The sequence below is a fragment of the Tachypleus tridentatus genome, chromosome 10 (genome assembly GCF_004210375.1).
Source record: "Tachypleus tridentatus isolate NWPU-2018 chromosome 10, ASM421037v1, whole genome shotgun sequence".
Lineage (NCBI taxonomy): Eukaryota > Metazoa > Arthropoda > Merostomata > Xiphosura > Limulidae > Tachypleus > Tachypleus tridentatus.
In genome coordinates, this window is record NC_134834.1 from 134,803,880 (window position 1) to 134,818,213 (window position 14,334).

Below are 14,334 nucleotides of genomic sequence, written 5' to 3' on the forward strand. Positions count from 1 at the left end.
CGTGTGAAAAGTTAGCTAGTTTCCCGTGGAATGAAGTATACCTGTGTTTCAATATGGAATTATTCGCTATCGTAAACCATCGATAAAATATTAATTCACAGGCCAGTATTGTTTATAAATTTGTAAAACTTTTCTATATAAATCATTATTTGTAATAATGGTTATTATAAATTGTATTGTTGTTTGTGTGTTAAAATATATTTGTGTTAAGAAAGAAAATTGTTGTTAAATATTGAAAATTTGTTATATACCGATATTTTATTAACTTCTGAATTAAAATTTAATGTTCCGGCTATTTGAAATCATAAACGTATCATAATAAATCAGAAGTTCGTTCGAGACAAATTATAATACGTGACAATTCTTAATATCAGTATCACTGAATTTAGATGTTCATACTTTACCTTTCCTATTATCAAATTTATCTGTCTCGGTCTCACGATCTAGGGTGTACTTAAAAACGTTTGAGGAGCATTTCAAATCTGCAGGAATTTGTTGGAAAGTCCAACCAGCATCACCCTAAGCGTTATGCAAACTCTCTGCTCCACTGACAATTCTCTGTGTTTTTCTGGGCCATGGCATGATAATGAAACTTAGCTTATAATGTTAAGCATTGTTTTTATCAAAGTTTATCTGTGGATCATTATTAAGTTGATTTCTTATAGCATAGTTAAGACAATGCATTGGGTACCATGACATTTATTTCATACCCTAAAATTGATCAGTTTGTTAATTGATACACAACCCTCATGACATGCTCTTGGTACAAGTATATGGAAATTCTAAAGAATGATAAATATTCTCACCTTGGTTCATTCATTTTTCAACAGTAATCAGTGAAGCATTACCGTAGTGTTGAAGTTTACATTCTGTAATGGCATAGAAGAATTAGTCCTATAAAATGCAAAGAATGACAAAATATTCTCTTGTCCTAACAATTTAGGAAGTACTGTATTCATGGAGAAGTTTTTAGTGAAAATACTTCATTAACAAATTTAATTTTTCATGTACAAGTGATTTTTTAGTGATTACTGAAAGCTAAAATTCGTGAAGATAGACAAAACATAACAGAAGTTATAACATGAAGACTACAAAAATCAATTTGGGGTTACGAACTCAGTCAATTCAACCAAGTTCATAGTGAGAGAATTAATACCTTATTAAAAATATGCTTTTTGTATACAAACCTTAGAATATTTACTAAAAGCTTGCCAAACTTTCTGAAGTTAACATTTTCCAACACTGATAATGAATTTTCATTTTATACTCACCTCCTGTCACTTGTAACTTTCTCAGTTTAGTGCCGCCCTCTATATGCAAACGTTTTTGCTCACCATTAACCTAGTCCAGGGGTCACCAAACTTTTCTCACAGGGGGCCAGATTACTTGGGGAATGAGAAGCGCGAGCCACATGATCATTATGTTCAATACTCATAAGCTAGAACGAAAGCTCTCTGTAAAAGACTTAACACTAAGTTTAGGATGCCACATTAGCCATGTGGGAGTAGCATGCAATACACACATATAATAAAAAACAAACAGAAATAGAACCAACATTTTTATTTACCCAAAGGTTATCAAAGAAGGTAACATAAGCAAAAACAATTGTCACATCGCACATAGTGAGTACATATCTGAATTTCATTAAGCCGCAAAAAAGTTATTGAGATTAATGAAATTGGCGTATGACTTTCAAAATATCTTCAATGTTCGGTTTTGAATTGCTGCATCCAATTATTTGAATTGCTTTCAAATGTTCATCAGTCAACCTTGATCGATGTACCGACTTCACATACTTCATTTTTGAAAATGCTTGTTCACAGACATAAGTTGTTCCGAACACTAATGTCATACCAGATGCGAACTGTTTCAGCTTTGGAAAATCATCTTCAGGTATGCAACTGTAAAATTCAATAAGTTGCCCCTCTCTGTGTTTTGCTTTCAACAAATCATTTCCTTGCAAATCGATGGCCTCCAGCTGAAGTTCCATTGGCACGTTATCAATGACACAATCAAAAGGATTCTGAAAAAGGAGAATGCCACTTTCGATTCTGTCGAGATCCGAAAATCTCTCTAAAAATGCTTGTTTAAATCACCAATAATATTTTACTGAAACTCCAGATTGACATCTTTTGTGATTCCAGCATGAAACTCATTGAAACACTAAAAATGAGAGAGGTTTTCTCCTTCCAAATGTGCCTCAAACAATGACAGCTTTCTTCGAAAACCTTTAATGATTCTATAGAGATCACAGACAAGGTTATTCTTTCCCTGAAGTTTCAAGTTCAATTCATTCATGTGGGATGTGATGTTAACCAAAAATGACAACTTTGACAACCAGGTTGGATGCGACAGAAGTGGATCGGCTCTATATTTCTCGATAAAAAATATATCCATTTCTCTTTTTAGCTTATAAAAACGAGACAAGACTTTACCGCAGCTGAGCCACCTCACCGCCGTGTGATAAGGCAAGTCACAGAAATCCGAATCAATTTCTTCAAGAAACACCTTGAACTAGCGATGATTAAGTGCATGGTCCCGAATGAAGTTCACTGCAGAAATGACTGATTTCAGTACGCCAGAAATATCTAAGTCTTTTACACAGAGTGCTTGCTCATGTATGATGCAGTGTGTGAACAGAGCACTTGGGAGCTGAAGATCTTCCAATTGTTTCCTTATCAGCCCCACCATAACCTTCTTTACTCCAGCCATATTTTTTCCTCCATCAACTGTTACACCTCTAAGATGATTCCACTGAAAGTTATAGTCTTGCAAAGTTTTATGCACTTCCATAAAAATGTCTTCTCCAGTTGTTCTTCCGTGCATGCTGCAAACAGATACCAACTCTTCTGTGATCTGAAAGTCCAAATTAACTCCACGAATGTACACGAGAAGTTGTGACGTACTCGAGAGATCAGTAGACTCATCCAGTGCCAGAGAATACCATAGGAAGTTTCTTACTTTTGGCGTATCTGTAATGCGATGTTCTCTCCAAGTTGCAGAAAGGCTGATACATTCAAAGAAATCGGCTTTTTCAGGACACAGCTCATTTGCTGCTTCCATCATACACTCTTTAATGAAGTTGCCGTCAGTAAAAGGTTTTCCTCGCTCTGCCATCCTATGCACTATTTTGTAACTTGTACGAGTGATAGATTCATTTTCAGCAAACTTTCTCGTGAAGAGATTCTTTTCAGATTCAAAAACACGTTTCATGGATTCAAATTTCTCAGAACGGAACTTTCCTGAAAATTTCAAATATGTTGATAGATGTTTTGTTTCATAGTGACACCGAAGATTGTACTCTTTCAAAACGGCAACACTTTCGGTGCATATCACACAAGTAGCTTTCTGGTTTTTTGTTTCCACAAAGAAGTACTTTTCTCCCCATTCTTCATTGAAAGCACGACACTCAGAGTCCACTTTTCTTCTTTTAAAAGCAGCCATAACGATGGGTGAAAAAAAAACAGGATCTGAAAATGAAAAACACAGAACGCTGTGAGAAAAGTATTGTACTGGTCCAAGAACCCACAAATAAAATATATTAAAACGTACGTTTCTTAGTTTCTTAACGATCGTGTGAGCGTGTACTGTTAATAGTGGTGTACGGTATGCTAGTTCAGACATAATGGTAACAGGTAAGTACAAATACACTGAGAAAAACACAAAAACTTAACGTTGTTCGCTCTTCTATGTAAAATATTTTCTCAACCCAAACGAGCCGTTTTTGCATATAAATTTCTCAACAAGTGGGTTTCTCGACATCACTGATTATTATTTCATCACGGCGATTGTACGAGAAGTGTAAGTTTTTGTGTTTTTCTCAGTGTATTTGTACTTACCTGTTACCATTATGTCTGAACTAGCATACCGTACACCACTATTAACAGTACACGCTCACACGATCGTTAAGAAACTAAGAAAACGTACGTTTGTCACCACACTTACCTAATGCTTTCATTGATACGTGCCTCGATATGAATAAACGGGCAGCAAGGACGAAAGAAGAATTTTCCTATTGGTTAAAAATGCGCGTGACAACCTTGTTTCTTTTTATCATAACGTCTTGTGTTTACCAGCTTAAAGCGAACATCGGTGTGATTTATTTTGTTATGACAGTCGGACATTTGATGAAATGTCACTTTTTTATTTCCAAGCGGCTAGCTGCTGGTGGGCCGGACAAAATGACCTCGAGGGCCGTATCCGGTCCGCGAGCCATAGTTTGGTTATCCCTGACCTAGTCTCACGTTTCTGCAGGGATCAACAAAATATTACTGTGGAGTTAAAATTTGCATTATGTAATGGTATGGAAGAATTACATACATAAAATAAAAATAATGATAAAATAATCTTTTGTCTTAACACTTCTGCACAGTACTGCAGTAGACTTTAACTCGCGTTCACATTTCTTTGTTATTTACGTTTAAGATGTTGATATTATTTTCTTTAGTTTATCTCAGGTTTAGCGTATTTTTCAAGGTGTAGCATACTGAAATGGTAAGAGAAACGATTAAAGGTGTTTCACAACCCTTCCCAATTCGACATATTCACTAGATACACTAACGCTTTTATTTTGTAATTTATTGCATTTGGTTTTAGTGCACAATTGATGTATTTGTTTGGACTGTGCATTTAAATAATATCTCTTTCTTTGTAACTAACTTGGTTACAATCCAAAGAGAAACACACTCCATGAACATCCCGTTTGTGGAATTTAAAGGAGTATTATGAGCTAAGTCCGCAAGGTAAACGCAAACTAACGTGGCAGGGGTTTAGTTTAGAGAGAGAGAAATCAGAAGAATTCTCTCTCCAACTGGGGTGTTCAGGAACGCTGTAGTTCCTCTTCGCCCCCTCTCGTGATAAATTGTTAGAATATCCATAGGTTTTTCGTTTACTTTTGTTCTAATATTTTTAAGGTGGAGTGGGGTACTTGTGAGTAAGAAAATACCGCACCTATTTATTGTGGACAGCGGTATTGGAAGTTGGAAGCGACGTAGTGATTTTGCACTGACTTGGACCGTCTTCCTGTCACTCGTCGATACAGCGTCATGAAGATATGGTTATTTCTCAGGATCTTTTCGTTTGTGGCATGCTTGTTTGTGTTCGGGGTCTTTGCTAAGCTATACCGTATTTACACGTTGGAAGTTTTTGCAGATGGCGCCATGAAAATAATTAATATGTGTTATTGAGGATGTCTGTTTACTTATTGTTAGGCTTTATAACACAACTTCTAAAATCACAAAAGATGTTCACCTGATTTAATAGCTTTTTATTTTGAAGATTATTAATGGCGATATCATATTCTCCAGATGTATTATTATAATATTCATTTAACACATTAAAAATCATCTTACCTGAAAATACTCACCATTGCCCTACCTCTGTACCTAGAAATTAAGAATATTCCTACCTGTTTTATCTACTTATCTTGAAATTCAATATTATCTCTTCCTAGAGTTGTTCACCGATGTTCTTACCTTGTAGTGTACATTTGTATCTCTACCTGGTATTTGAAAAATATTAATACATAAAGCTTCTCACCACACTTTGCACCGTAAGGTACTTGCCCTTCCTGGAGCATCCCATTAAAATTTTCATTTAATAATTTTCGCTACTTTCTTTACATTGGATTTCAACAATTTCATATCCTTTCAAGTTTATTTTACTCCTGTTTTGTACATTAACAAGTCTTACCTGTGTTTCTGACCAAAATTTCTTAATTGTACTATTTATCTAATTCCACACTTATAAGAGTTTACTTACATTGCTTTCTGAGATACCTCATCTATTTTACCAACCGGAGATGTATTTCTAAATTTTTAATCATGACCTTTTTACCTCAAAATGAAAAGTCACAGTCTTTTACTGTTTAACTGCAAAATGAGTTAAATGATTTTTGTAACTTGTCATCTGCATGTTTAGGTGTTTATCTTCTGTAAGTGAGGACCGATGCGGAAGAAAAGCTCTCTGACACACCAGTTACCGTAAGCTACGTCACGTCGAGTGATGGGAAATTCTTATTTTATCCAATTACAGTAGTACCTGCACTGTAGCGCAACCCAGCGGAATTAATGAACAGCATGATTAAAGTCGTAGAAACAGATTATATAGAATATTTTACCCGCTGCATAAGTGTGTCTTAGTTTATAGTTGGTTTTGCGAATTACCCATTTAGTAGATATTATGTGAGAATAACCTAAACTAATAAAAACATTATTAAATCAAAGCATTTCTAATCGTTATATGTATTTTTGTTTGCTTAGTCTTTGTTTATAGAGGGGGAACTTATGTTTATTTTTCTTAATCAAAAACTGTTGATATATTTACATTACCGTGTAGTTAATTAGTTAGATACTGTTGTTGGTCATTAGACAAATCAATGTTGATCCACTTGCATCGTAAAAGTAGTCCTTTTTTAACTTGTTACACGAGATTTATCTAAAGCTATTATTTTTTAGTGAAATAAGCTTAAAGTATGGAAAGCCTTTTCTTAATTTTTTATATGGCTTATGTCTGTTAGCCGATCAGTAATTTTTAATTAGTTTTATGTAGATTGTAGTTGTATTTTACAAAGTATTTTAAAATATGTTGGAAGATTTAACTACAGCACTTTTTTCTCTAAATTATTCCAGCCAAAGCTACTAGCAAAAATATCTTACTAGGAGAGCTGGAGGGCACAGCAACAGCACGGAGGGGTCATCCTAGTCCAGATAATGGCAAGAAAAAATCAATTTTAAAGAAAACAGACAGTAGTCAGAGAGAAGAGATGGAACAGCTAATTCCAGAAACTTACCCAAGACTTTCGTGTGGAAATTCAGAAGAAGTGAATCTGGCATGTACTTCGGGCCAAGGAACAGAGACCGTTGTTACTCCTTTGAACGGGGTTCCTTTAATACAAGCAAACATAGACTTCTCTAGAAATGTTCAACCATTAACTGAAAAAAGTGAACAATTTTGTCTACCAAATAATAATCTAGGAAAACAACCGCTTAAAGCCATTGGGCCTAAAAAAGGTACAAAGCCACATGCTCAGCCGATCAAGTTCCTTGGCGTAGTAGATGAAAAGTGTCATGGCCTGAGTAAAGCAGCAGTGCACCCCCGTGATGGGGCAGTACTCCAGGTAGGTATTATCCCATCGTCTCCAGTAGAACACTCTACTGCACATGTGGATGGTGCTACCAACCAAACTGGAAGTCGGCCCATACAACGAGCTGAATCTATGTCTTCCTGGATGATGCACTCTGGTATAGATAGAAGTGGCGTTACTGCACAACATCATATCAGCTCTATATTTCGCTGTAGTAACCCGCTGTGTATATATTCCAATGACTTTGGGACATTGCCTCAACAACAGACCAGTGTATGTATATGTGGTTATCAAGTGGTACCAGTCGCTAAAAATCGGAAACAAGAAACCTCGAATGAATTTGATGGTGGAGAAAATCTAATTAAAACAGAGTCACACAATGATCTATTAGATATTACATCAGATGATACAAAACTTATCAATGCCGAAAATACTGGAGAATGTGGCACTCTTTCGCGACAGTCACCCAAAGAAACAGAAGCCATGTCTTAAAGTATTTAATATGTAAGTATAGTACCTACTGTAAATTTATTCCAGTTAATATGATATGTTCGTAAACATTCATTATTTTTCATTTAAATATGCCTATTCATTCTTTTTTTGAACCATGGGTTTTTTCAAGTGATTTTGGAATGCACTTTCCTCTTTGTATTAAATGTATTATATTTTTAAGTTGTTGGAATTGAACTTCCCTCGCAGTATTTAACTGCAAGCATCTGCGCGGTGGGAGTTGCAAAAAATTAAATAATTGAAAATAACGTATCGAACGATGAAAGAAAAGTCATAAATTGCTTATAACTTTCAAAATTATCGAAGTACTAGTCTAAGTGAAAGATCACTATCTTTACTTATGACAGCCTTGTACTATTTTTTGGCTTAATACCTCAACCTATTTTGTATACGTAATCACAGGTAGATAGCGAGATATAAATTATGTACATTAAAAAACAACAGAGTAAACAAAACGTATTCTGTTCTGCACTTTCTCCTCGGCTTACATTAAAACACTGTAAATATTTATGAAAAATGTTTGCTTTGCATCAGCTTATTACAATAACAATGGAGGTAAATCAAAGTAAATGCAAGATAAATATGAATCTCAGGATAGTCCAACATAAGCCATGTGTATCTAATTATATATACTGTCTTTGATAAACTCTCACATTCATTAACATATCATAAATATTGAAATTCGATTTCATTTTACTTCATTATGTTTACCATTACAGAAAACACGTGCAAAATCTGTTTCATTTAACAGTGTGGAACCCATCGGATAGTAATGAACATTTATCAATTTTAATTCTAAGTTGTTGATACATTTACTATAATGAATATATAAATATACACATTTTCATAATAGTAATTGTAATTTATCAGGGACGGCTAGCGCAGATACCCCTCAAGTAGCTTTGCGCGAAAATTCAAAAACAAAAAAAAACAAAAACAAACCGGCAATTATTATTTATAATCAAATAACTTTTGTTTATGACGACTAAAGTGAAGTTGGGTAGTCTGTTGAAAAATAAAACCCCAATCAAGAATTATTCTGAAGCAAAAATTTTCTTAACGCCGTTATAATAGTTTGCTTGTGTACTCTTTTGTACGAAATCTAAAATAAAGTTTCTACCAAACACAAACTATTATATCGATATGAGTATCTTCAGTTTTAAAAAATAGAAATTTTGTAGGAAATAAACTATACCTAAGCCTTAAGAAATGAAATATGAAATTTCTAACAGACTAAAGACCCAACTTACTAACAAGAAGGGTTATTTCGAAAGAAAGAGATGACGCCATTATATTTGTAAAATAGCTGAGAAAAATCACGAAAGGGATATTCTGAGCTTTCGATTGATTATTCACACGTTATATGTACAAGTAAGTGTGTATAAAGAACCGTTTCCAAAAATGGAAAGAGGTGAGCGGGGCCACTGTGTTTGATTCAGTGTGTGTGTGTGTGTGTTATAGCAAAGACACATCGGGCTATTTGCTGAGTCCACCAAAAGGAATCGAATTCATGATTTTAGCACTATGAATCCGTAGACTTACCTCTGTATCAGCGGGGTACTTGATTCAGTACATAAGAGATATCTCAGCAAACAGAAAAGATAGGACGTTCGTATTTTATATTCTAGCCTGTAAATGTCTGTAAGTTGAGTTCTAATTCGTTACAAAACTGTAGACCTTATATTTTGACATCACAAACATCTAATCTGAACTATTGCTGCATTCAACATACACCGTGACACACAAAGAATCGATGTTTAGGTATGTTATTTTAATACTTACTTTAAAATTAAAAATTCAATAATGCACAGTATGAAAATTTGAATTATAATCTACAATTTGATACCAAGCTTAATAACATAAATTCGTGAAAACAGTAGTTCAATAAAATATTTAATGCGAGTCGGCAAACGCGATAACATGTTCTTTATCTGTAAAGGGGGAAACCCGTTACAAGCATGCAAACTTACTGCTGAGACAGTATTAGAGGGGTATTAACTATCTTCCTAATATGGCGGACGCCCTGACCATGGTTTAATCAGGTAATAGCAATATTTCGTAACGGCGTAAATATCACTTTTAAATATTTTCATATGCCAAATTTGAATTTTGGCCTTTTTAGAGGATGAACAGGATGTAGCCACAATTTGTTTTATTAAAATTTCATAGAAAGGTACTTCCCGGAAATATCACACACATGCCGAAGGACTAGTCGATGCAGCACAGGATGTTCATTTAAATTCGCCAGATAACCATCTAGTAACGTTATTTACACCTTATCTTCTGCCAGTGATTTGCATGACCTTACCACTCACTGTTTTGTGCTTCACGAAAGTGTCCCGTAACGCGGTTACAGAGTGAAGTTCAGTTCCTTAGATAACTCCGTATGTAGTTAAGCACAAAGCTACACAATGGGCTATCTGAGCTCTGCCCACCACGAGTACCGAAACCCGAATTTTAGCGTCGTAAACTGCAGTCTTTCTGCTTGACCACTGGAGAGTCGATAAGAATGTTAAAACTTTCCAATATTACACAAGAAGCAGTTACTTTAAATTAAAGTTGTTGTGATATATTTTGTTAATTTTTTCTCAAATTTTACAATGTATAAATACATAATCAAGACTTACACTGTATATATATATATATATATACACATATATGTCCCGAGATGTTTATAAAAATGTAAAAATAATTTTGGAAGGCTGTGCGCAATCTACAGCAATATTTTGCTGTATTGGACATAATTGGATCAGCAAAAAGAACAAGAAAATAGAAACCTTAGCATGGTCTATGACTATGCGGTATTTGAATATACCATATGTTCCGATATTTCTTGTAATATCATAGTATTTGTTCTTTGTTGTGTCTAAAGTACCTATGCTGTTCTCGGGAATATATCATAAATGTTAATGTCCAAGGGGGATATTATTCAGTATGAAAGAATTTCTAAGGATATCGAGAACATTGTCCTTCATTGTATACAGCAGTGCTCCTTAACAATTGGTCTGTTACACCTACCTTGAGGGCCGATGAAATGTCACACAAACAAAACCAAAAATGATAAAATATTCATATGTAAGTTGTAATAGTTTTTCAATGTAGTTACATTACAAGCGCTCGCAACAGTTTAAAGAGGCAATCCACGGTACTAAAAATTTTAAGAAATATTTACTTAAAAAATACAAAACAATATGTTACCAATTATATGGGTAGCTCTGGCCAACTATGGTAAATGTGGTCAGTTTTACCAAGAACACCATTTCGTATAATCAGTCCCATGATCCGATAAAGGTGATCGTTTGGTGCAATAGCAAGTACATACATTGTATTTATGTTTAATGGCAATTCTGCTGAACATATTGTTACTTTTTTATTACACTTTCTTGTCCAATCTTATTGCTTTATTTTACATCAACTCAGTAAGAGATATAATATTATTCTAATATTTATTAAAATATTGAGTAAATCTCCTCTTATCATGTGGATTTATCAACTGTAACTCAAAATTTAATTCAGTTCACTTGGATGTACTACAGCTATACTCTTCTTGAAATTCAGGTAATGTGATGACTTGTAAGTGCAGATAACAACTAAAATTGACCCCTTTGGGGAGAGTTACTTTCTTCATTCCGCTATTCTAAAAGTATGGAATGAATTAGATTTTAACATTAAGAAAATAAATGGTTTCTGTGTTGTTGAATTGTATTAGCAAAGCAAGCGCTGTTAGAAATTCCAACGAATCCCAGCTGGAAACTTAAGTAGTTTTCAGGTGGGAATTGCCAGGCATGAAATACGAATCACCTAGTTCAGCTATTTATACGATTGTTTCAATGAACAGTGATGCTAATTAATGGGTCAGATAAACTTAGCATTTTTCATTATTTTTAGAAAATATTATAACACCTAGTGTGTGTTAATTTATCTTAATGTGTATTAGGATTTTTTTAAAAGTAAATATTAATATAATTTAATGAAGTAATACAATGCAACATAAAAATACAGATCTTGGCGTACATAAATGATTTTAGGTCACAAAATTAGTGATGCACTGTTACTTTTGTTTGGGTGAAACAGAGAATAAAAGCTTGTCTGAGATTGATAAGCTAGTTAAATAGTACGAATGAGATAACTTTTAACTGGTAAAGAAGTGACAACATTGAATTTTCAAGATGGCTGGTACGAGTACTAAACCTTTAATTACAATAAAGTACATTACAACGTTTCTACCTCCTTAGGTCATTTTCAGGTTAACAATGATTTCAGGGTTGTTAACCTGAAAATGATCTAAGAAGGTCGAAACGTTGTTCTGTACTTTATTTTAATTAAATTTTTAATACCCATGTAAGCCGTCTTGAAAATACATTTAAACTTCAAGTGGTGTCCCCCGCTAGTACAGCGGTAAGTTTACGGATTTACAACGCTAAAATTAGGGGTTTGATTCCCCTTGGTGGACTCAGCAGATAGCACGATGTGACTTTGCTATAAGAAAGCACAAACAGACACTTCAAGTGGGTTTCTTGTCATTATGAAGTGACGATATTACTTTTCATACAAATTATTAAGTTTCCCACTTGATGTAAATTGTAGTAAAATTACTTTTTGTGGCCCAGCGTACCACAGAAAACCTGTTTAACATTTAAGTACCATTAAGTTACTCCATAGCCAGATACCAATTGCTTTCTGGAGGTGATTAAGAAAGTTAAACAGATTGTCACCAGAATAAACCAAAGAATGCTGTGATCAGTTGCAATCACAACTGTCTTTGGAACTATAAACAAGATAATTCGGCTAGATTTAGGTATATTTATAAAATTTCTCACAATGCATATAGTCAAATCGAATACCAACTGTTGAAAACATTCTTAGTAATGACTTTCATGTGAAAACAGGAAGTATTTCATCACAATGGGTGAATGAAAAATTTGAGCAATTGTATTATTATCCTGTCAGTGATACCACATTAAAAAATAATACAGAACATACCATAAAAGTTTTTTCTAAGACAGGCCTCAACAAATTCTGGGCGTCAGGTCGCTGTACCTACTAAAAATTTCATCGTGGTGCCTAATATGTTCTCTTATTTTATTCGTGAGTGAGGCTGTGCTAAGTATATCTCAAATCTAGAACAATTCTGTCTTCTTGGAAGTCTGGAATTATTTTCCTGTTTTTTGAGTCCTGAACCGAATTTTGTTTTTGACTTTTAATGACGAATTCAACACTTTATTTTGTTTTCGTTTTTCAGGAATGAAGATTTTTGATTGCATAACATATTACTAATTTAGCGCAGTTATGTTTGTTTTCTTCCTCTCTATTCAACCAATAAGGGCATGTGTTTATACACATAAGGGACCAAAGGCAGTTAATTCAAGCAATAATATCAAGTAATTGTTGATATCATATATTCATTACTATGCACTCGTTGCTGTGAAAGTAAATAAATATAAGTACCCTCCATTTCCCGTTACAAAGAGTAATGAAGTCAGATTAGGCACACTTGGCACCCAAGTTTTTGGCCTTGTTCTAGATCTGAAAATATTTGTTGAGACACGTTCAAAGGGAGTTACAGTAGTTTAGGGCCACAACTATAAACATCTACAAAGTATAGAAAAGCACCTTGGTGAACTCTTTGTGATGACGAGAAACATACTTGAAGTAAATTGCATTATCAAGATGGCCGGTATGGGTATTAAAACTTTAATTAAAATAAAATGCAATACATTTTTATTTGGTGAACCCTGTTTCCTATCAGGCTAACGTGCTGACACCACTAACTACGCTGTATGGAAATACTATACAATAAGGTATGACTATCATGTTAAAACATCCAGCTATACGTCGACATTGCCAATTCCTCAATAAGATGCATAAACACAAAAATTCATGCTATACCATTCACAAGTATCTCACATCGACTTGTGTAAATTCGAGTTGCTTTAAGTTGTCATCCGTACACAGTTGAGAAACAGTGTTTTGAATTTTGTGTAAAGCTACTCAAGGGCAATTTATGTTAGCCATTTCTATTTTATCAATGATATACTAGAGGGAAAGCAGCTAGTTAACATAACCAGCTCTAAGGCTACTGTTATGGTGGAATTGACCGTTATATTATAATACCTCCAGGGCTGAAAAGGCGAGCGCGTTCAGTAATGGGAAAGTGTACAGTCATTCGGTTAACCAGAAATTTAATATTTATGGACATTTTATTCTGTGAAATAACTTTCCTTCGACACATTGTGTGATAATGGCTGATTATTCTGGGCGAGTAGAAGAATTATTTGTGATGTTGTAATGACAAAAGTGAATATCTTAGGTATTTGTCAAAATCAGAATGAGAGCACTTTCATAGTCAATAGCTTTATCTACTTTTTATGACTGGTTTGTATTAAATATTAGAATAAAATAAACACGCTCCGCTGCGTTGCGGGATTCAAAGGTCCCTTCATGATTCATAGAAGCTATAAAATACTAGTCAAACGTCTTTAATATTTTAATTACCTCTGTAGCTACCCAAGTTCTTGATTTGTCTTAATTTAGCTTCTTAGATTCGTTTTTATTCCTAATTTGAATTATTTTCATACTCAGATATTTTCTGACTTACATATTTTTCTCGTTATTTCTTGTAATTTTCCAAATGTAGTTCAACTTTTTTTTAATTCGCAGTTTTGTATTTTTCTTTCTATATTTGGACTGAAAAAGTAATGGGCAAAAATTCCCCCACATTGCTTATTCAGTGAGAATTA

General features: G+C 34.1%; 1 protein-coding gene across 3 annotated transcripts in view; it reads left to right on the forward strand.

Moving 5' to 3' along the window:
- LOC143230375 (potassium voltage-gated channel subfamily B member 1-like) overlaps window positions 1–14,334 on the forward strand; it is a 63,910-nt gene that overhangs the window by 43,186 nt on the left and 6,390 nt on the right. For all 3 annotated transcript variants that reach the window (XR_013016420.1, XM_076463855.1, XM_076463856.1), the window contains one exon: window positions 6,630–7,588. Coding sequence is in view for 2 of the 3 variants with exons in the window: in XM_076463855.1 (XP_076319970.1) it covers window positions 6,630–7,576 (947 nt within the window). In the remaining variant the exon portion in view is untranslated. The remainder of the gene's footprint in view (window positions 1–6,629; window positions 7,589–14,334) is intronic.